The 24,911-nt window shown below is 38.0% G+C and overlaps 1 protein-coding gene and 1 long non-coding RNA gene across 3 annotated transcripts; one reads left to right on the top strand and one right to left on the bottom strand.

Annotated features, from left to right (window-relative positions):
• Positions 1–1,643: 1,643 nt before the first annotated feature.
• Positions 1,644–16,999, bottom strand: trip6 (thyroid hormone receptor interactor 6). 2 transcript variants are annotated; one of them, XM_079867279.1, is made up of 10 exons: positions 16,931–16,999; positions 12,825–13,038; positions 10,977–11,134; positions 10,058–10,162; positions 8,359–8,922; positions 6,842–6,935; positions 6,593–6,762; positions 5,733–5,911; positions 5,398–5,518; positions 1,644–3,913 (listed from the first exon to the last, which is right to left on the bottom strand). In XM_079867279.1, exons 2-10 carry the CDS (start codon positions 13,027–13,029, stop codon positions 3,782–3,784), a joined length of 1,728 nt encoding a protein of 575 aa, XP_079723405.1. In that variant the 5' UTR covers positions 13,030–13,038; positions 16,931–16,999; the 3' UTR covers positions 1,644–3,781. The 2 variants fall into 2 exon arrangements, with proteins under 2 accessions (XP_079723405.1, XP_079723406.1); XM_079867280.1 differs by having other exon boundaries at positions 6,842–6,932.
• LOC307156074 lies at positions 16,139–19,799 on the top strand. Its single transcript, XR_013820653.1, has 3 exons — positions 16,139–16,186; positions 16,217–17,541; positions 18,736–19,799. It is a non-coding gene; the product is annotated as an uncharacterized lncRNA (long non-coding RNA).
• Positions 19,800–24,911: the final 5,112 nt, after the last annotated feature.

Below are 24,911 nucleotides of genomic sequence, written 5' to 3'. Positions count from 1 at the left end.
CGCGCAGTTTTGCGTCTCTGCTTGTTTGCAAGGCAACAGTAAATAAAGAACTGGTTATCTGAATAAGTACAGCTGGATTTTCTTTACTCACGAACGCGATTTTTTTATTTGTCGTCGAGGCACAGCCAATATCAAATAGCCTGTGCCAAGTACTTCGACTTCAATAACATGAGATTTTGGCCAAATGACAGAAAGAAAAAAAAGACTGAGCGGCGCGCCCACATCGTTACAGCAAACTTTATAATATAATTTGATGAAAACATAATGCTGCCTCAGATACGGATTTTCTAATGGCGAACAAAAGTGTGTCTGAATTTCTCTGGATAAAAACTTCGTAAGACAGCTGAGCTTTTGGTAATAATATGATAACATATAAGTGTCTGACCATGCCACATTTTCAACTTTAACAATGCGGTATATTTAATTGTTTAAAATATATGTTTATATATATATATATATTTCCTGAAAAGTGGCGTTTTTTGGAGATAGGTTTCCGCCAGAGTCAGACAGCGACGCAATGAATTGTAAACTGTTACTTAAATAGTGACATGCACAAGTACTAAAGCAAGTTCAAATTAGAATCTATTTTTCTTTTTGACCTTGAAAAGCTTGTGAATCTTCGTTCTTTGCAGCTTCAGGATTTCTTTCGTTTGCTCCTTCTGAAGCAACTTTCTGAGTCGGCGGCACCTGAGGAGAAACAGGCTCGTGAAAGCATTGACGATGATCTCGACGTTCACAACGAAGTGGTTCGCCAGATTCCCCTCTCCCACCGAGAACGGAAAACAGGCTGTCGGAATTTCTACTGGAAGACCTTCACCTCCTGTTAGTCAACTTGCTTGGTATCAAATCTCAACTCAAACCCTTTCAACACTGACATAATTGTGTAGGCGTCAATATTACTTGTTTTAGAGGATTTCTGGTCCTGTGCTTTATGCCCGTATCCCTGTATCCTGGATTGTAATAACTAATCTAAATTGTCTTCAGTTTCTCCTTTATGATACTATATTTACCAACAATGTTCTTACAATTCACCAGCACGCATATTGGTAAATAACAGCACCAGTAACACTATTACAGTACAAATTGAGTGTAACTCTTTTTGATTTTTATGCACTGTATGGTATAAACTATTTGTGTTATGGGTACTATGGAGATTGATAGCAAGTGATTGAATGATTTAAGTTCAAATTAAATTGAAAAAATCTTGATCTATAGGTTGTGTTGACCTTGCAACAGTGTCATTAGATTGTTAGTCCTCTGTAATAAACTGTGATCAGGGAAACTGTTTATGTGTGATTGGCTTTATGGAATGTAATACAAAAAAAGCAAACAACTTTTTTTTTTTTTTTTGGCAATTTTTTTTCCTTTCACAGTTCATCAAATCATAAATTGGAAACAATGGTCAGTACAAAAACTAGAAATCAATATACATTTGCTGTAAATACAAATGGATTTATAAAGCAGATTTTTTGTCTCCCCATAATCAACATCAGGGAGAAAAAAAAATGCAAAGTCATCCAAACAAGCCCTGAAATAAACCGGCATTAAAACAAACCATGCAGAACCACGGGCACTTTATCAATCAGTGATTTATGCCAATGATGACAGGTTAAGAAAAAGTTGTGTGGCAGCAAACTGATCAGATTTGAACCATCTTACAGAATATTCCAGACAAAGTCAATAAATAAAGCATGCAACCATCTGACCCACTTTATGCTTTTAGTTTCTAGATAAATGTAACTATTCATTGGAACAAACACTGGTACTTACTTATTTTGCTTCAAACAATCAACATCTTATTTGAAACCTTTTTGTAAAATCGCTTTAAGTAATGGATGCTTGCTGTTCCACATATATTCAAATAATAAAAAAATGCATTTTGACACAAAATACAGCAAAAAAAAGAGATGTAAAAAAATAAAGCCAGTCAGTAACAATCTCTTTGCACAAAAGTCGGATGCATGATCAAAATCTGAAGTGAAAGTCTTAACCTTCTTGTAAACTTCATTCCACTTATCTTCTGTTAGTCACTAATCTGTACATTTAGTAACAAAATTGCGACTAACTTCCTCACTGTTACGAGAAACGTTCTAATACTAATAGGTCGTATTCGTCATTCTTCTAACATTGTAGACTCCTCTCCCTAATCGCTCACTATTTCTCTCACTATTCAAACTCGCTCCCGAAACCAAACCACAAACTCTACATGCAGCTCAACACACACCTGTCCAAAGATGTCCTTCATTGAAGCATTCATGGCTTACAATGACTCTTTATTCCTATCTGATAATATGCGGTTCTTATAACAGCTTAAAGGGATAGTTCACCCAGAAATTAAAATTCTGTCATTAATCACTCACCATCATGTCGTTGCAAACCTGTAAGACTTTTGTTCATCTTCAGAACACAAATGAAGATCTTTTTAATAAAATCTGAGATTTCTGTCCCTCCTTTGACAGCTACGCAACTCACACTGACACTTAAAGGTTCATAAAGAGATCGTAAAACTAATCCAAATGAATTGAGCGGTTTGTTCCAAAATTTTCTGAAGAGATTCGATCCTTTATATGATGAACAGATTTAATTTAGGCTTTTATTCACATGTAAACATTCATCAACTCACACATCAGTTGAGGTAAACTGAAGCTCAAGCATGTTCACTTGACACGCGAGAACCAATGAGGTTCATTCTCGTATTACACATCACGTTTGAGCTTCTGTTTATGTTCGCTGATCAATGTTTATATGTGAATAAAAGCCTAAATTAAATCTGATCATCATATAAAGCGATCGAGTCTCTTGAGAAAATTTGGACTAAATCGCTCAATTCATATCATTTGGATTAGTTTTACGATCTCTTTATGCACTTTTTGAAGTGTCAAATTGGTAGTTGCGTAGCTGTCAATGGAGGGACAGAAAACTCTAAGATTTCATCAAAAAGACCTTCATTTGTGTTCAGAAGATGAACGAAAGTCTTGCCTGCTTGGAATGACATTAGGGTGAGTAATTAATGACAGAATTTTAATTTTTGGGTGAACTATCCCTTTAAGAGTTCAGCATAAACCTAGAGGTTGTTTGGACTGACAAGAGCAGGAGGGGAAAAAAAAGAACAAAAAAGCTGCCCATGTTAAACCTTTCCACCTTTTTACCAGAGAATCATTATAAGCATCATGATGAATAAATCAATACCAAGTCCGTAAATGAAATACAGTAATAATATCCTTCAACAATCATGATTTCAAGTATTAAAATAAGGAGCGCTTGATCTCCGCCGAGTGTAGCAGGAGAAAACATCATGTATTTGTTTTAGAGAGGATAAGAGAACAGAGACGATGTGAAAGCGCATCTGAATAGGGACCATATGACGTGACCCCAACTGCCAGCAGAATCGGGGCGTTATTTGAGGAAACCGAGACTTGTTTCTATATTTCCATGAAAGGTTGTTGTAAAAACTCTCAAGAGCAGTGACAGATTTTCCAAAGTCAGAAATGCACCCTGTTCACAAGACTCACGTTTTTTATAAACACGCATAACATTTCACACATTTCATTCACCACCTGTTTTTCTCTGTTATTAAAGATTCATCTTTCCAGTCAATCTCCTCCTAGCACAAGAGCTATTGTTTTGTTTGTTTGTCCACAGCTCTATGCTACCATGAGATTGTGCGATTGACGTGGATATTTAGTGTGGAGGATGGAAGAAATACCAGGTGGTGGATGTTTAGATAGTTGCAGGGTCTGAAGAATAACCACGAAGGGCACAGCGAGTCAGGACGGGGGCGTTAGCAGTCAGTGGAGATTTTGGCAGAAAGGTCTTGGATGCGACGAGCGCTGCAGCTCTTGCACAGAATGTGTCCGTCCAGGGGATAGCAGCCTCTTCCCTCGGCCTCTGAAGAGAGGAGAAGACCACACTCCTACAACACAAACACAGCTCGGCTTTAGCATGCACTTGCTCGACTTCACTTATTATTCATTTCAATAGTCAAAATGTTATTTTTAATACATTCATCTCAAAGTATTATGTATGCATTTGTAATTGCAGGGTAAATGCATTCATGCCACGTATTTAACAATATTGCAACTGTGTCCTCGCACTTTTTCAGTGCCGATGGTTCCAGAAATATTTCCCCCATTCACTTCTCCCATAGGGATTTTAAAAAAACGTCTTCAATAAAACATTATAAGCCATGAACCAAACCAACAAGCTACAAACTTTAGAAGCAAAAAAGCATTTGGAAAAAAATGTAGGGAAAGCAGCGAGGTAAAGAACTACAATCCCATGAAGCACTGCGCATAAGCATAATCGAATAAAAAACAATGGAGAAATTTATTTCAGTATATTGAATTGATTATAAGTGTATATATTACATTTATTGCAATAAAATATGCATATATATATATAAATATACACACAAATATTTTGAGAGCATAGGGAGATTGATTATGTAATTTGCAGTGCTTCATGGGAGTGGGCGGAGCTAAAGATCTTATTTGGCACATTTTGCTTGTCTTCTCTCTGATTGGTGGAATTTTCTGTACAGCATCATGGGTAATTAGTTTTCCACCAAGAATTCAGCGGTTAAATGATTATTTTAAAACAAAGTTGAAATAATGTGCGCTGACGGCTCCAGCAAAAGCAAATACCACCAATGAACAACCTCTTTGCTCAGAGTAAGGCTTATATTTAAAGATTTATAAGTTGTAGCTAAAAATCTATTTCCCTATGGAGAAAATTTATTTTTATTTTCGAATGTTGCACTCTGTAATGCCAGATTAAGACGAGACACTACACTTTTTCAGGCATTTTTAGGCTATTTTGCTTCCATAAATTGACAGACTAGTAAAAGCAAAATAGCCTAAAATCTCAAAACTGACCATTGCCTGAAAAACAATGGTTTTGCCTGTAGTGTCTTGCTGTTACCAATCAAATTAAGTCTTGCAAAAAAGCAAAGATGGCTTTAGTTGGTGGTGCTTATTTCAATATATCATTACATATAACTTTATTATTTCTATTGCATTTAAAATGGTTAAAGTGAATGTTCTGACAAGTATGGTAAACTAAAGTATACTTGTATGTCATGTATTTAAACATTTGTAATAATATCATTTATACTAAATAGCTATGTCATCATTACAAATGTATAAAGGCGCCATGAAATCAAAATGGACAACTCTTATTTTCATCAGATAATTACTAATAAAATAAAAACAATTTAGAGTGACTTTCATAATTAACAAAATCCCCCTAAATATTGAGATATTTCTTGTCAATATCATACATCACTAAATGCAACCCCTTATTTTTACATGGATGTTAAACATAAACTACTCTCAAATATCTGAGTTGGTGCATTACATAAATTATTCAACAGTAAACATGCAAAATGATGGTTCTTACCTCACATACGTAGCAGTTAACATGAAAACTGCGATCCAGTGCAACGATCCTCACGGTCTCCTCCTGCCCGGGCTCTGGCATTATGGGCTGACAACATACTGAGCAACGGGGGGCAAACTTCCTGTTCAAACAGGAAGCAAACAAGGTTTTAGAGATAAAATCAATCAATTTAGTAACTGGTAGGACATTTGAAAGAGCCTCATATTAATAAAAATAATGCAAAGATTTAGTAAAAGAAAGAAAACAACATGCCACTTCACCATCTGCATTCAATTGTTTGTTTATCAACAGAAACAGAGGCTTGAAGTGAAGTGAGAGTGAAGTGAAGTGAGTACCTGTGGAAGTCCTCAATACAGTGGATCTGAGATGTGGCATCCACAGTAAACGGCACTCCATCCAGACAACAGCCGCAAACCACACAGGTGAAACAGCGAGGATGGTAAGCCTTTCCCATCGCCCTCAGGATCCGGTCTAGGATGGGCTCAGAGCATTTTGAACAGCGCTCAAGTGTGCTCTGTGAACAGAGAGGAAGAAAAAAATGTTTTGATGTAAAAGGTGCTACAGAAAGGAAAAAACATACTACCCTAGAAATCCAGAGTTCTCACGAGAGCACAATTTGAATTTGCTCAACGAGTCACTGTGGCATTGAGTAATGATGCTCATTAACTATGCCCTTGTAGCCGAGCTGCACCAATCACATTGGGTTATCTGATATAGGCGGGCCAGAGGCGAGCTAAACAGATGACGACAGCGCTGCGAACGTCGAAGTCATTAGTAAACATTGAAGGTTGGCTATGGATGAACACCAGTTGTTTGAAACGACTTTGGCCGCTACAATGAACGAGTTAGACTTGGCTTTTTATCTAAAAGAGGAACTGAAGACGGCGCTCGAATCATTCCTTTGCAAGAAAGGCGTTTTTGCTGTTTTGTCGACCGGATACAGCAAGAGTCTAATCTACCAGTTAGCTCCGCTGGTAGCTAAGCGTATGGGGCTTGTTGTGATTGGTCGTAGTGTTATCCAATTGCGTGCAGTGAGATTTTCAAATGCATGCTTGGTGCCGCCCCTCGAGCTGACCGATTTTCATTAGTCGATGCCAGACCCTTAATCTTTCGGATTTGGGTCTGGATTTCCAGGCTAAAAACATACAATAAAAAGGCAGAAACCAAGAGAAGACGACAGAAACAGAGAACTCACTATGTAGCAGCTCTCGCAGTAGCTCTTCCTGTCTAATGCATAGAAGGGCTGACCTCTCAGTCTGGCATGACAGGTGATGCAGGTGAAACACTCCACGTGAAACACCTGCTCCATGGCAATACAGCCACTGCCGTCTCCCAGAACATTATCCCCACACCGAGCACATCGACCTGAGAGAGAGACAGAGAGATCCATGACCCTCACTGTACACATAAAATAAGCAAAAATGCATTAAATATTGGAGCGTACCAAAATATTCCTCAGTTGGGGGATGATTCATGTCATACACCAACTTCTTGGTGAGTCGATCCAACTCTTCCTCTGGACGCGGTGCTGACCCCTGCTGGCAGAACACGGAAGAACATTGAAACCATATTTTACCATTCTTGCACAAATGTAAACTTTACACATTCTCAGACTTTCTGTAGAGTAAAAACACACAAATCATGTTCACTACCGTTTTGAAAAGCAGTGCACTTCATAGTATTGCAGATGCACTTGTAGAGTAGGCTACTTCAAATCATAAATGTATTTAAAAACTTGCAGATAATCAGTATTAATGTAAAAGGCCACTTAAGTCTAACATAAAGGTGCAGTAAGCGATTTCTGAGAAACACTGTTGCTATTAGAAATCAACTCAAACACACACCCCCCTCCCTTCATTGCTTCGCCCACAAAATGCATGAACACTCAATGCAAGAGTGGATGTCACTTTTTCATAGCTGAAGCGAAGCAAATAATGCTTTGCAAAAAATAAAGTGAAGATGAATGAACTACATGGAAGAACAAAAAAGGAACATACAGTACAGAAGAGTAAATGCAAGCAAGGGTTGGTTGTGAGTCGCCATCAGCTCCAGACAAACAATGACTCTCAAAACTGTCCTGTTACTAGAGCTCACATTACATCTACAGCATATCTTGATTCTGTGAAACAGAGCAAAACCAATGTATGAAGCAGAAACAACGAAACCTCGCATTTGTTTTCAGGTCTCTCCAATATTAACGTGGGTCATAAAGCTCTTGCCTGATCATAACCCTTTTTCCTCCTTTTTCTCTTTTGTAATGTCTCTCAGCATCTCTCTTTCTACAGTCTTTCTTCAAATCTCCCTCTTGCTCTCTCTCCTCCCCCATCATGAGTGGACACGCCCCCTACTGCTGATTGGCTCACTCTCTCTCCTCCCCCATCATGAGTGGACACGCCCCCTACTGCTGATTGGCTCACTCTCTCTCTCCTCCCCCATCATGAGTGGACACGCCCCCTACTGCTGATTGGCTCACTCTCTCTCTCCTCCCCCATCATGAGTGGACACGCCCCCTACTGCTGATTGGCTACAAGTGTGTTGTGCTGCTCGGTCTGATTCACTTTCAACAGCGCTTCTCAGAAAACTTTTAAAGTGCACTTTGTAATAACATAGTAATACATAATAATACATTTAAATGTAATAATCGTTTGTCATGCTTTAAAAAAAGAAGGTGTTGGCTGACATACTAAAGCATAAAAACATACTTAACATGTAAAGTACTTTATTATTTAACTGTACATTGAAATGTAATATTTTTTGTGTAAAGGACTGTCTATTAACATTAAAAAAATGAATAAATTAAAATAAGAATTATTCACAAGACTACTTTAATGTGAGTTTTTCTTCTTTTTTTTGTAAAAGCCACTCAATAGGAAGTCTGCCTTTGGTCTCATGCCAGAGAGTTTCCATTTGTGCTACAACTTGACAAACCAACATCGACCTCTCCCAATAAACCGGTCTTACCTTGTTAGACTGATATGCTGACACTTGGTCTTGACTCATCTTCACCGGCACTCCCTGGCCGGCTCTCCCTCCTGGCATATTTCCTGCTCCTCCCTTATAGGCAGCGGGATCTCCATGAGGTTCTTGTGCAGGAGGAGGTGGCGGTGGGTACCAGCCCTGTCCCTGCGCTTCATAATGTGGCCGATCTTGCTGAGGGGGGCGAGAGGCATGCTGACGGGGCGGTGGCGGGGTGTACGCTTGCTCTGCCTGTCGCCCGCTCTGAGAATAGGTGACGGGCTGAGCCGTTTTCACCTGTACAGTAAAGCGTGGGCCGGTTGGGGTGGAGGCAGTGGTGTAGGAGGCAGGCACTGGTTGTGGGTAAGGTTTGTGGACTGAAGAGGCGACAGAGGGGTAAATATAGTCCGGCTGAGGTGTAGAGGTGTACGGTGGGGCGGGGTGGTACTGGTTTTGGAGTGGAGCGGGGTAGCCCATTGAGGGCCTGCTTGTTGGTGGAGCCCCCATCTGGTTGGAAGAGTTATAGCGGTCAATAGGGCCGTGCTTGCTGTAAGGCACATTGTCATACAACTGTTGAAAAAAATGGGGAAAAAACAGATTCAGAATCAAGTATTTCAGAGATCTGTGCGACAATACCCAAATATTAAACATTACCCAAAAGGCTGGGATACACTATCCAATTTTTGCTGACTCTTCTGTCAGGCACAGTTTAAGTAAGAGTGCCAGAGAAAAACATGTTGTCAAATTGTCCTGATTCAGTATGTGCGGTCAGATGAGAAGTTGTCAGGCTTTTTGTCAGTGTCATTATTCTAACATCATTTTCATAATTTCTTATGAAATAAAAAGTCTCTCACCTCAGAAAAATGTACTTTCCTGTCCTGTCAGATAAACTGTGCACACGGCACACACTCTTCAATTGTGTGCGCAATTTACATTGTCAATTAGTAAGTCATGAAATTACCAAAAAGTAAGTAATACCAAAATGACATTACTGGCTGGGAAGGATTTCCATGCAGGTATGATGTTCAATCTATTCTTCAGGATCAGCATCCATGTTTTATTAACAATTCATATTAGTATTGTGTATTTGCCTTAACCCAAAATACCATTTTATTTTCACTTTGTGTTATTTTCTATATTTTTGATGACTGTTAGTGGCTCATAGTAACTTACTAACTTTACTCTATGAACAAAAACTAGTTTGGGACAGCTATTTCATAGCCTTACCTTATACTGTTTATTCACCAGTGTTAGTGATATTGTTACAATTTATGTATATGTTAAGTAAAGTGGGATGGTACTTGTGTGCAGGGCCGTCGCTAGAGGTGAGAAAGGCGCCAGGCTTTCAATTTCAACCCAGGCGGGACAAAGAATGTGATGTCAACCGATGGCGGGACCACAGCAACAACCTGCACCAGGGCCCCGGATACCCCTGCAACAACCCTGCTTGTGTGTGTGTGTGTGTCTCAACCATTTTTGAGAAATAAATACTTGGATCAAATTTCTAAAAAAATTTCACAGCTCAATGACCATGTGAAAATGTGGGTCCCATAGCCAAACCAGTTTAGTGTATTCCAGCCTTAAGAAACACATTTACTTTCTAACATGTCTGAACGCATTCTTTAAACTATTGTTCAACGTTCTTTCCCCCTGGCACTTGGTTTAAAGCATTATTTTGAAGAGTTGCTGCTTTTAAAGTGTTTACCGGTGCGCCTGAGCTCTGAGGGTGATTGTCCAGGTCAGCCAGCATGCATGTGAGAGAGTCTATCTCTGCGTCAATATTGGAGATGTGCTTCTCTGATCCCCGACTCTGAACAAATAACAGCCACAAACAAAACTCACATTATTATACTTTCATGAAACACAATAATGCCTAAATGTGTGGGGAATGTTTCAAAGTGCCTCTATTATGCTTTTTTATTTTTTATGCAGTGTGTAATATCGCTTTTTGTGAATGTAACAGTTCTGCAAGTTTTAAAGATCAAAGTGCATGACAAATAAAGTTATTGTCTCCTTAAAGAAAAAAACAGTTCGTTAGTAACTCCAGTCTCATTTGCTGTTAAAAACATGAGATGAAACAAATTTACATAATGCCAGTCTATGGTCTTCATTGGCTGCCACCGATCAATGTCGTCTTTGATTCTCACACACTGTAGTTGTAGCTAATAAAGCCTGGAAGAGTTTGGTTTGTGATATCGTCACGTTGAGAAGATGATATTTATAGCACTGAAAATCCACTTCACGTGCACTTCCATCAAGATCACAACAGTCGTGCACAGTCTGACCAATCAGAGCAGAGTACGCTCTTGGAAAGGAGGGGTTTAGAGAGACTGAATCTTCAAACAAATCATTTTTAGACTGATGAGGTGATATGCAATGTATGTTATGAGAAAAGTAAATTGTTTTTGACCTTGGATGCATGTAATCCTATTGTAGGAGACATTTAAAACTAAACTAGGAACCTTTAAATTAGCATAATAGGGGCACTTTCAAAACATTTGATGAGAAGGATATTTTTCCAGTATTTTTGAGGAAATTTAAGGAATGATCGACAAATTCAAATTGGATCAAATCACATTCACAGAACACAAGTAATTATAAAAGAACATGTGGGTATCACTGACGTGAAGTTCATGGCTGGCCATGCGGGGGCTCCAGTTGTGGTGGTCTTCTTTGGGCCCCTGGCCTGGAGCATAGTATCGCTCTCCTATTTGGGGAGGCAATGGATGATAGGCAGTAGACCCTGAGCGATCATCTTGATGCTGGTGTTGCATGGATCCCCCTAAGCATACAAATTGTATTCAAACAATTATTTCTTTAAGAATAAATTCAAGTAAAGAGATAATGAGTTGCTTAATATCAAATAACCACTGTGCTTGTAAGGTTGACAATTATAAACAATTTTCAATAAGTACCATGTCACAAACTGGACCGCTTGGAAAAAACATGATGCATATGTTTGCTTCTTTGTTTTTTAACACCATGTCAGCTTCTCTGGCTATTTTTATGGCAAAAACTATACTTAAGTTTTTAAAATTTAAACTAAATAAGACTTTTTATATTAAATAAAATAAAACAACATTTGGATTAACATGATTAAAACCTTTTTAAGGGAATCAACAATATAAAACTTCTCACGCACAATGAAGTAAAGGGCTGCGCGATATTTCGTTTTAGCATCGAGATCATGATGTGCGCATCCGTGATAGTCACGTCGCAGGATGTGCGATTCAAGTACAGAGATCGTAGTTGATCCATGATCCGTATGGACCAGGCACTACGGTTCGAAACGCATGTGATTCACAGTTTAATTGCAAAATGTATCATTTGAACGTGTTTAAGAGATTTTAAACCATTTGAGCTCAAGAGGACGCAAAAGAGTAACTAATTCAGAACTTGTGGTCAGTTTTCTGTGCACACAAAGAGACGAATTCCCTTCTCATTCTGTGTCTGTTTGTGCTTGAACGGACACATACATGCGAAATTCAAAATGCCCAAAAGCTTGTCTTGGCGTGTATCCTCATAAACAGCGGCTTACGTGAATGCAAACAATTGAGAAAGAAAACGGATGCGTTTCATTATATTGGATCAGTGCATTAGCTCTTAAAGTGACAGCAGCCTAATATTCCTGCTGCTGTCTGTATCATCAATGGTTATCAAAATACAAAGAGAAAAACACTGTTGTAGCTTCAACAAAAAAATTATTACCATTGAAGACAATGCAATCTTATTTTACATTTGATTATTCAATTTCTGTACATGAATACTGTTAGACTTACCTGAACAGCACAGTGTTTATTTCATTTGCATTTTTGTTCTATTTTATTTATCTATGCTTGTAATTTGTTTATTTTTTTCTATGCAGATTCCCTCCCCTAAAATCACCCCAATCATTCTAGAAAGATTAATTAATTTCAAATAGAGCCATCCACTTCATCTGGTGAAAGTGTTTTAATATCGCAATATACAGTAGTCAACATTTGAAGTGGATCAAAAAAGTTGTCCTAAGACAAGTATGGGTGATGAAAGGTTGAGATCCACTTCAAATGCTGACTGCTGTATAATCAGAAAAAGAAAAAAATTAGGTCCCACTTTATATTAAGTGGCTTTAAGTACTATGTACTTGCATTGGACTTGCAATGGACTTATTGTGTTCATACATGTTTTTACATTGTACTTATTTTTTGAAAATACCTGCATGTAATTACAGCTGTAATTAACCTACCCATACCACCACACCTGTCCCTAACCTTACCCATGTCACACCTCAATAGCAGCAAAAGTGTTTTACAATACAACATGAACACAATAAGTACATTGTACTTATTGTTCGATGTAAGCACATAGTACTTAAAGACACTTAATATAAAGTGGGACCAAAAAGGGTAAAAATGTCAGTTTTTTACAATATTGAGCAGCCCTAATGAAGCGTGATGCATCAAACCTGCACTGGAAAGTTTAAGGGTTCTTACCTGAAGGTCCAGTTGCCATATATCTTACAGGCATCCCATTTCCTCCTGTTCCACCATTCTGCTCATACATGTTATATTTGGGCCTCTGGTCGGGGAGACCTTTCTTAGGAGGTCTGTAGAGAGCGGGGCCAGAGTGTGACATTGGTGCTGTGGCTCGATCTGAACTACCCAGGGTTCTTGGAGGCAGCCAGTTGGGGCCAGACATACCAGGCTTCTACAAGGACAGAATAACAATTGTCAGTGTGTAACCTTTCTCCGTTTTAAGTGACTTGTTTGTGCATGAGCATGACTAAATAATATAACTAGATTTTCTACTACACACCTCAAACTCAAAGAGATCAGACCCTATAGCAGTGCTGTCCAAACTTGTAAAAAAATGCATAATGTATTACTACACAAAACCGGTTGATGCTTTATGCTGAGTTTCCAGTGGCAACGCATGGTTTCCACGATAACAATAGGCAGCAAATTAAAAAGCAGGAAAAGGCAACCATTCTCAGCCGAAAGGGGAATTCCAGGGTTCCTTAGTCGAAATGCATTTCTCTTTCTCACACACACACAAACATACATAAAATTCCCACAGGTGCACAGTACTTGCAATGTATTCGCTCCTCTCTCAAGTCTCCCATTGGTACAATGGCCATTGTCCACTACACTTAATCCACAATCCTTTATATACGGAGTCCGTCCATGAAAATAAGATAGGAAATGTTATGTAATGATCAACTTTTCATTTGAGCCATCTGGTGTCCGCTGGACAATGCCCTGTGTATCCAAGGGCTGAGGAGTGTTTGTTAAGCTCACGAAAACAAAGCAAATAAACCTCACAACAATACAAGATGCTAACAAGTGTAAACACAGTCAGAACGGATATATGGGAAGTATTAAAATACAAACAGGGCCTTTGAGAAGGTGCAGGAAAATGTAGCTTAAAGGCACAGTGTGCAAGTTTCGCCACTAGAGGTCGCTTATTCAAAACAATAAAGTCGTAGCTCGACGGCGCAGTGAATGAGCGTGGAATCATGGGAGTTGTCGTCTTCACCTCCACAACCAAAGGAAAGCAATCCGACAGGCAAAAATCGTGTTCATGGATGAGCTAATATATTAAAGTCTTATTAACGTTACTGTGGTATGAAGCAGGGCGGGGCCGAGAGATTTTACGTTGCCGTTTTCATTATATGCTGCCATTCCTTTCGTTTTGTTCATGCATATTTTACGATTAATGTTATGTTCGACGTTCGCCTCCTTCCTTGAACTTAGTTAGTTACGTTTGATCATTGTGGGGTAATGCAACGCTGTTCTACTGTGTGACTGAGCGGTGATGAAAGTTATGTTAACGTTACTCTGTGCGTTCGCTCTGTGGCTGCTATGAGACACTTGTTGCACATTGCAGTAAGATAGATCGATATTAGAATATCATATTAATAAAAGCTGAATGACTTGTGTTGCTAAACGGCATGCAACTCATTTTAAAACATATGGTGGAGAAAATGCTGTATTACTGTTACTACCAATAAAGCTCTATCTGATTATGCTATGTTAGCCACTTGACAAAATAATGTTGTCTGATCTACTTTTTGGGAACAAACTCACAGTAAAATCAAGAAAACAAGAGATTCAACCAATAAGACTAACAACGCTGAGCTGTATAACAATGATTACTTTTCTGTCGATAAAGGTATCCAAACAGTTGCTCACCGGTCTAATAAAACATAATATATTAACCCTCTGGGGTCCTTCGGGTCCAAATGGACCCGAAGTGTTTAAATAAAAAAAATTAAAAAATCATAGCTTCATCGGAATGATCCGAAATTTGGTGACTTTGTTGGTACTTGGTATATGAACACCCAAAAAAATTGGGGACAGGATTTGAATAGTCTAAGTGGTTGTAAAAAAAATAGTCACACTCAGGACCTTCGGGTCCAAATGGACCCGCCATAGGAAATGAATGGGAAATTGGCAAAAATGTGACAATACAGAGTTTTTTTGTGCGTACAATCTACAAATCAGCCACGATCCAGAAAAAAAGCACACAACAGTGAAGGGGTGAATCTATAAAACATCAAGAGTGCAAAACAGACACATCCACACACACACACACACACACAAACAAACACACTTTTATACACATACACACTAATAAATTCAGATTACAAAAATCTGTTTTGAATTTTTAAAAATCACAGCTTCATCGGAATGTTACGAAACTAGGTGACTTTTATGGTATTAGGTATGTGAACACAGAAAAAATATTGAGGTCATGATCCAAGCATGCTAAGTGGTCATAACACTTCTGCTCTTTGGTCAAAAATGACCCCCATAGGAAATGAATGGGAAATTGTCAAAAATATGAAAACACAGAGGTTTTTTTGCGCATACAATCTACAAATCAGCCAGGATGCAGAAAAAAAGGACTCAACAGTGAAGGGGTGAATTTCTAAAACATCAAGAGTGCAAAACAGACACATCCACACACACACACAAACATACTTTTATACACATACACACTAATAAATTCAGATTACAAAAATCTGTTTTGAATTTTTAAAAATCACAGCTTCATCGGAATGTTACGAAACTAGGTGACTTTTATGGTATTAGGTATGTGAACACACAAGAAATATTGAGGTCATGATCCAACCATGCTAAGTGGTCATCACACTTCTGCTCTTTGGTCAAAAATGACTCCCATAGGAAATGAATGGGAAATTGTCAAAAATATGAAAACACAGAGTTTTTTTGTGCATACAATCTACAAATCAGCCAGGATGCAGAAAAAAAGGACTCAACAGTGAAGGGGTGAATCTCTAAAAATCAAGAGTGCAAAACAGACTAAATCTGTTCAGGCAAAAATTACTAGAATTCGCAAGCCTTTCTACAGAGAGCTGTAAATCCACTAGTGGTAAAAATGTGCTATTGCGTGATAAAAATGCTCAGTGTGTCCACCAGTTGGCGCCCATCTCATTTCAAAAATTGCTTTCATGAGGCCTAGGCTTGACTCTAAAATGAAATACAGCTTTAATAAAAATTAAATAAAAATTATATATATATAAAAAATTTCTATTATATTCAATGGGAAAAAATGGGTCATAATTATTGCATAAATATTAATTATAAATCATAAAATTATTTCAAAACACCAAAAAAGAAAAGAAAAAATATTATAAAAAACAAGTAAAAAAAAAAATATTAAGATTTTTTAATATATATATTAATCCCGCCCTCCGGGTCCATTTGGACCCGAAGGTCCCAAGTGTGACTGTTAAACGAAGGACCCCAGAGGGTTAAAGCGTCTTTGGTGTTTACAAGGTTTCTTTCTAAGGAAGTCAACCCAGAAATAGATGGTAACACAGATATGACAGGTGTTATTTCAGATATGACAGGTATGACAGGTAGGATTTCTCTGGATTTAAACATTGTTGGAAATGTATTAAGATAATGTAAGTACACAAGTCAACAAAATCTTTGTTCTAGTGGTTTTGGGCTATTTTAATCCAAAAATTGTGCCTTTAAGATAGCAGTTGGTTTCAAACTGGTCATTAGCTGGTTGACCAGTTATGAATGTCCCCCAAAATAGTTAAACCATCTTACTATATAAATAACTAGCTGCTAATTTGTCGTTGCAGGTCCAATGGTGTCAAACAGACCAGTTTGGACCAGATAATGACCACTGCGACCATGTAACAAAACAAATACCACCTTTAAGATGTATTTTTCAGCTGTGACCTCTAATCACTGCACTGATCTACTAAATGTCTATGTTTGTATCCAGAGAAATGTCCAGCCTGACCAACACTGGATTGCACCGCAATCCGTGAAAGCTCATACTCAAAGCCGGGGATTGTTAGGCCGATGAATCACCCGTATGACAATGTTTTTTTTAATCTTTGAAAGCACATTAATCTACAATGTAACGCGTAACTGCTTCTCTCTCCTGCAGTGGACTGTGAACATTGCAAAGTTACATCGACTGATAAAAGTGCGACACTGCCGCACACAACCGTCATTGTGGATGTTTGCGATAACAACAACAACTCATCTATGGTAACTTGCGTCCTGTGTTTATTGGGTTATTTAAACAATAGGACATTAACGATTTCCCGTACCTCTTGAAAACGCTGCAGACTCCCAGTCTACCGAGCATCTGCCTCGTCTTGCCTCGTTTTCATCTGCAAAATCAAATCAGCACATGAAATGAACCGGCGAGCTTCGTCCGTGTGTGTGTGTGTGTGTGTGTGTGTCTCGTCTGGTTTGCCTGTGTTTCAATTAAAAAGTTCAGTTAATAGATTCCCAGCCCTTGTGCACTTACTTACCACCAAGTATATCAATGCAATTGTTAAACATGCAAAACTATCCCCTAAACATTAAAACGACAAACGAGCCCTCGAGATCGTTCAGTTTGTCGACGAGTAGCATCCAGTTTAAACTGTTTATTTGTGTGTTAAATAAAGCGAAAACTGCAAGGCTGATTTATACGAGATTGTTTTTTTTTTTTGTTTTTTTTTTTCTAAAAGAAATACAGTCTCACAAGATGTGAGTAAACACTATCAGTAAGCTGTGTTCGCTTTAGGTTAGTACCTAAACCAATACACTTTTAGTTCCCTGTCGGTTTCATTTTAGTAACCTACTTTTCCTGGAGGATCAGCGGCGGCTGACAGGCCTGTGTGCGGCGGGCACGCGCATGACGTCACGTGGCAGGCTCTTTCCACATTTAAAGGTAGAGTAAAAATATATATACACATAAATGTACATTTTCAGGTCAGAAACCACTTTTTTATGTTTTGCTTACTGAAGTACAACATTACTTTGGGACTACCTCTAACAAGAAGGCTTTAAAAACAATTGAAATATGTAAGTCTTTTAATGTTTTGCTTTGATATCTTTTCCTTCTTTGTTTATATAATGTTCTCAATAAAAAAAATTAAATACAAAAAAAGGTAGAGTAGGGAATTTTTTTTTATAAACACTTTTTGTTATACTCCTTGAAACTTTCTTCACATCATCATAGCAATTAATAATATAAGTGGTCTAAATATTTAATGAGGTCAGTCGCAAAAATAACCACTTCCACGCCTTTTCAGCACTAATTTTTCACCGCGTATCTTTAGTAAATCCTTACAGTAGTTTTTTAACATCAAAAGAGGGTTTGAGCTGGCGCAAGCTGTTAGTAAATCTGGCCATAAAGTAACAAACTTCATAGACAAACATTTGCAAATCGTAGTTACTTGTCACTACAACTTATAGTGACTAGCAACTGATTACTTGTGAGTGATGAATAAATAATTGTGATTAATTGAATAGATTACATCTGAAATAACTACAGTATCAGATAAAAAAAGTATTTTTTTCTAAAGATAGTATCTGAAACTGAAAAAGACACTAGCCACTATCAGATCATTTAGACACACTGTAAGTGCTACTATTTATTTTAAAGGAATAAATATTAAATTGGCTTGCCATAAATTTCAGGGAGGTGTGGAGCATATTTTGGGATGCATGCTGTGTGTCCCATATTGGAATGACATATGGTGCCAGATGAGGGATTTATTTATCGCCTGGGGAAACTTAATCCTGGGCATATCACTTGTTCTCAAAACGAAAAGGAATGTTTAGCTGTCTTCAGTTGCATTTTGATTGATTAATCTATTGTTAAGTGCAATGGGTTTGATTAAATCAGCCAATGCTAAAGCAACTGAATAATCATCAAAACCATATGAATAACATCTCACATCACATTATTTTATACTGTTTTGTAAAAAAAAAAAAAAAAATTGGTACATGTTAAAATTTTGTGTGTCAGACTTTATTTAGAATTTATTGCCGGTCTTGGTCTCTCCAATAATTATGATAAACTCTGTGCTTCACTTTAATATCCTGCTATTAATATCCTGATAATACCTCTCACCTCCAGGCCGGCACGTGAAGCACCCTCTGTCGGAAACTCTACGTGACCATCAGACCAAGCTCAACGGCTCTTGAGGGGAAATGGCTGACCTGAACCAGTATCATTCTCTCCCCTTTTTTCTTCAGAGGTCACTTTACTTCCAAGACAAGATCGGGAACGCTTCAGACACCCATTCACCTCCTCCCACCATCTCTCTAGTATCTCACTGTCATTGCTGCTCTTAGAATATTTCATCAAGAGATTTCTAGTAGTTATAGAAAAAGTTAATAGTCTTCGGAAAACAAACATGAATCTCCACAAGTATATGATCAGTGTACTTTGGACTACAAGAAAATGGGTTTATATTGAGACGCCCATTAGGACTGACAATTTGAGGAAAATGTGTTAGTCTTTTTTATGAACTTATGTCGTGACCCCTTTACAAGTAACATTAGCGAAGTTTACAATGAAAATGCATATTACAAAAGCTTGCTCTTGGTGTAATTTTCTTCAAAAATACTTTGCAATGAGGTATATGTGCTTGCTGACAGAGATATGAATAGAGTATTCTTTTTAAGAATTTATCTAAGATCTTTCTCTGGTAATTTTTAATGTTGCAATAGGTCCTAGAATAGCCGTGTGCTGGTTATGAAAGAATAACTCATGACCTGAAATATCTTCCACATTTTTAGCTGCAGACAATTCAGCAAACATCTTGATTACTTGGCTGCTCATCTAATGATCCTGGCACAGTATTTTAAGAGAAACATTGTTCTCTATATACGGAGCACATGAGGTCTTATTTTCGTTGAGCTTTTCTGGGGTTTGGAATGTTAATCATTTCTGGCTCATTCATGGTTTATTTTTACTTATTTATTATTACATATATTTTGTCTTCGAGATTTGTCCATCATGTCTGACTCAGTAGGGTCAGATCTGAGGGATCTTAACTACTCACGCATGCACAAGCACACACATATACTACTGGGTGAATAGGATTTTTTTTTTTTTTAATTAATACTTTTATTTAGCAAGGATGTATTCAAATTATCAAAAGTGAGTGTTTCTGAATAGAAATCTTTTGAAACATTATTACTGCCTTTACTCTTTATTTCAATGGTCCACTTTATAGAATTCTTCTAACTATAAGTAACTTTGCAACTACATGTCAACTAACTCTCATTAGGGTATTAGTAGACTGTCTGCTTAATATCTGATAACACTTTATTGTGATGCTCCACCAACAGACATTATACTGACTATAAGTAACTTTGCAACTACATGTCAACTTATTCTACTAACCCGAATCTTAACATAACAGTCTACTTACAGTTTACTACAATCTGGTTAATACTCTAATGAGAGTTGACATGTTGCAAATTTACTTGTCTGAAGTGCACCATCTAAATAAAGTGTAACCTTCTTTTTCAAATAAATGCTGTTCTTTTGAACTCTCTATTCATCAAAGAATCTTGAGGAAAAAATCACTTTTTCCACAAATAAAATCATTGTTGCTTATAATAATGAATGTTTCTTGAGCATCATATCAGAATGATTTCTGAAGGATCGTGTGACACTGAAGACTGGAGTAATGATGCTGAAAATTCATCTTTCATTACAGGAATAAATTACATTTTAAAATATATTAAATAGAAAACCAGTTGTTCCACAAAATTACTGTATTTACTGTATATCTGCTCAAATAAATGCAGCCTTGCTGTGCATATAAGAGACTTCTTTTAAAAACATTAAAAACCTTACTGACCCCAAACTATTGAACGGTAGTGTGCATGCATAAACAATATGAATTTGCTTTTGCATTTCACTCATTCTCAACCTGTGACCCTTTTCAGTACATCCTAATTTTCTTCATTGTCCATTTTTGTCCGTCTCCCCACCTCCTTCCACCTTCCTCAAGAGGACAAACATCCCCCTTCATCCACACACCACACCGGATGAGCTCACAGCGTGTCCTTATATGTCCAAATCTCTCAGTTTCAGCAGGAAGAGGCAGTTTATTAAAAATACAGTCATTGTTTCTGCAGCTTAAATAATCAATATTATGTTGTATTTTGAGATTTTAAAAGTCAGTGGGGTCCAACAAACACTGGACCCTATTTTTAAAACACTGGACCCAAAAAAATAAAAATAGCTTTATTTGTGTTCCACATACTAAAGAAAGTCATTCATAAAAAAAATTCAATCTTTAGTGCATCGGTAACACTTTACAATAAGCTCTAATTTGTTAACATCAGTAAAAAACTATAACTGTTTGTTTTAGTTCACATGTGTGCATTAACTAATGTTAACAGCACCTTCTGATCTTAGTAAAAGTTGACATTAAGATAAGTAAATGCTGATGTAGCCATATAGTTCATATAAACTAACACTAGTGCACTGTTAAAAAAATATGATCAATAAGTTATTTTGCATTGTTTCAACTCATCAAAATAAGGTAAGGAACTCAACTTCAACTTTTTCATGTTATATTCAACTAATTTGTAAGTCAATTAAATGTAATTTAAGTTGAAATGACTTAAACATCCAAGTTGATTGTACTTCAAAATTTAAGGAAGCAACTTTTGTTTACACTGTGTTAAGAAATGAACCCTTATCGTAAAGTGCAGTGAATGTCAGAACAACATATTCCACCTTTTCATTCCTTGATTCATGCTTATTAGAAAGACTAAACAGTGACTCAACTATAGGCTGCAGCTCCATAAACTCATCAGTGTGTCACATCAGCTCTGAGAATCACAATAGAGAGGTTCAGCCCACTCGAGCCGTGCTGCCGGACACTAGCCGAGGCACGCAGCTCTGAGGATCTCATCTATAGGCTATAACGCTCCGACAGACTGGATGGTTTCCGTTAATTGGCCGAGCTCGTTTAGTAATGGTCTCACTTTTCCTCGCCGCCCCCTCTCTTCCGTTGCTCGCACAATGCCTGGAAGTCGCCTAGACCCACATCTCCCTCTCTGTTTTTTTTCTTATGTTGTTTTCTCTCTCTCTCTCTTTTTCCCCTCACACCAAAGACACAATTGATCCAGTCAACATCAAAACAAATAGGAGCACAAGGACACACACACGCACTCAACACCCTCGTCCAAAAGATACTTCCGACTCGCATTAACACACACAGAGCATGGTTGAACCTGGTTTGAACACAAACAAACGACTAATTCACTAATTGCATAATGACTTCTCAAAGCTCAACACTTTATCACGACTGTCATGGCTTGACGTAAAAGAGAACTATCCATGTCACTTTAAAATATTAAATTCATTTGCATGTCTAGATCAAAGTCCTTTAAGGCAATAATGTCACTCTCTTTTAATGGGGAAACATTAAATTATCCAAAGCTGTTCACCAAGCATACGATTAAATTTCATATTTGAAATCACCAGTGTTGGGGAAAGTTACTTTGAAAAGTAATGCATTACAATATTGCAATAATATTACAATAATTACAATAATATTTTTTTATAACAAAAAAGTTATATTTTTGGGTAAATGTAAAGACCCTTTCACACCAAAAGTGAAATAATAAGCCTCAGGCTGAAGGAAATGCAGATTCACTCCTGCAGAGGCTCAAACAAAACTTTCAGCTGCTGTTATTCTGGATAACGCAAGAATATTCAGGAGAAAAAAGTCTAACACTTACTTTACCAATAAAAAAACAAAAAAACTTTATAGTCATTTTTGCTTATGGTTTAACTGAATCATTGAAGGTCAGAAGCAAGTACATTGGTCAATAAAGTGAAATTAATTGCATTAAAATGTATGTTTTATTTAACATATTTATTTATTGGAGATTTGCATAGTATTCTGGTTCTGCATTTCACTGATTTTATTCATTTTGAGGAATATTGAATCTTCTTTTTGTCCAAAAGATGAGTAAATGCACGCTCGCATTTAGTCTAGAACTACAATAATCATCATGTTCACACACACACACACACACACACACGCGCGCGCCTCTGCACTTCGCTTTGTCACAACATAAGGACAGGACAGTAATGTGTTACTTTACTAGTTACTTGAAAAAGTAATCTGATTATAACTCAAGTTACTTGTAATGAGTTACTCCCAACACTGGAAATCACCAATGAAATCTGATTCATAAATGTTTCTTCTTAAATGCTCAAATCAGGACCTTATGTTGCCCCGCCCCTTTGTAGCGCTGCGCTTGTCGTGTTCTGTCTTCCGGTTTTTATTTCTACAGCATAAAGGTAAGATCCTACAGCTTTATGAACGAACCTTGTTTTAAAATCTTCCCGGTCTACTGATATTTATGACATCCGCTTCAAACATTACAATGCTCATGCTAAATTTTGTTACTCTAACGATAGTATCGTTATTCCTCCATAATGCGTACAGTGATGCAAAGGCTCTAAATGTAACGGTGCGTTCAAGTCATGTCGGAAAGATCGTATTTACGAGTTGAACGCACATGAACGCCACCACTATGTCGTTAATACGAGTAGAAAGCTTGGGATTTTCTTTAAGCCCTGATGTTTATGAGTTAGGGCAGTGAGAAACATTGTGGAATACCTCAGCACTTACAGGTATTTAGCAGTGATATGGTCAAGCTTTTTTATTTACAATGAAGTAAGCTAATTGCCTGCACAAAATAAGATGAGCATTGTAATTTAGAAAAATAATATGTAACAATAAAGTTTACAGTGTCTTCATGAATTACTTAAAAACATAAAAAAGCAAAACACACCTGATGCGCAATCTTTGTTTTTCATTTTCTAGAAGTATAGAGTTAAAAACCTTGCTGTATTTTTGTGTAGTTAATTTAGAGAAGTTACACCGCCATCTTTCTCAGATGAAAACTTGAACGCACCTGACCTTCTAAACACGACTTCACAACTCGTAAAAACTTCCTAGGAGGACTTGAACGCACCATAAACACTTAGTGAAAATTAGTATGCACCATTTAAAAATGAGCAATCAAGCAATCATCGCCTGGTGGATGATAAAAGAGTAAACAATGAACTGAAGAAACATGAAGCATATTTAAGGAGCAGAATTTCATACAGACTTAATTGTCTGTGTCTTTGTGGCCATTGGTAAGTTTTCCCTCCAAACTCTCCACAAACTGTGAGTGAAGAAGGTGAGGTAACTTTCCGCTTGTTTTTAAGCTATTGGAGACCTACATGAGCCCTCATATCCCCTGTCTCATTCTCCTGCCTGCTTTATTGACGGATGTCCTGCGCAGGCGTTTCATCCCTGTGTGTGTGTGTGTGTGTAATTGTGTGTGTCTCACAGGAAGCCTTGGGGGGGGGGGGGGGGACAGGTTGTGGAGCGAGGGGGTGTCCCACAGTTCCTGCACATCTGCGGGCTGCATTTCTCTAGGTGTCCCTTGTTTTTCGGTCGTGAGAGAGGGATATCACCCATATCACTTTTTTTTTAAACTCTCCTATTTCCTTCCGCTCATTGCCCATAACAAGCTTCCCAAAGCACACACACACACACACACACACACACACACTCTCCTGTCACAGGAAGCCAGACAGAGGTTTCCGGCAACCCTTGAGAGAGGCAGGTGAGGCCTAATTTGGCCGTACTTGCTGACCTGGCTGCATTCGCTGAGTTGCTTATCTTTGGTCTGAACAAAGGTTGTGCACTTTGTTTAGGCCATGTTTACTGTGCAACCTGGTTAAATCAGTCTACACAAAATTACTGATAGGAAGTTAACTTCCAGACTCACTTGAGATGGCCTACTTAGATTGGAAAGAAAGTGAAATGAAAGGGGCATGTGAAGTATGGTAACACCCATACTCTGAATGTGTCCTCTGCATTTAACCCATCCAAGTTAGTGCACACACTTTAGGAGCAGTGAGTAGTGAACACACACACACAGACTGCAAACCATGGACACACACACACGGAGCAGCGGGCAGCCATTATGTTGTGGCGCCCGGGGAGCGGTTGGGGGTTAGGTGTCTTGCTCAAGGGCACCTCAGTCGGTTCCTGACGGTACTGAGAATCGAGAATCACAACTTTTGGGTTAAAACCCAGACAGGAACATAGTGTCGGCCCAGATCCGGGCCACATCTGGTACATGTGGATTCCATGCGTAACAGATGTGGGCCGGATCTGGGCCGACACTATGTTCCTGTCTGGGAAGTCTGATTCTCTAACCATTAGGCCACAACTAACCCCTTAATAAGTCAGTTGATTGACTTCGTTGCAA

Source organism: Squalius cephalus (assembly GCF_949319135.1).
Source record: "Squalius cephalus genome assembly, chromosome: 3".
Classification (NCBI taxonomy): Eukaryota; Metazoa; Chordata; class Actinopteri; order Cypriniformes; family Leuciscidae; genus Squalius; species Squalius cephalus.
This window is presented reverse-complemented; position numbering and strand designations above follow the sequence as displayed.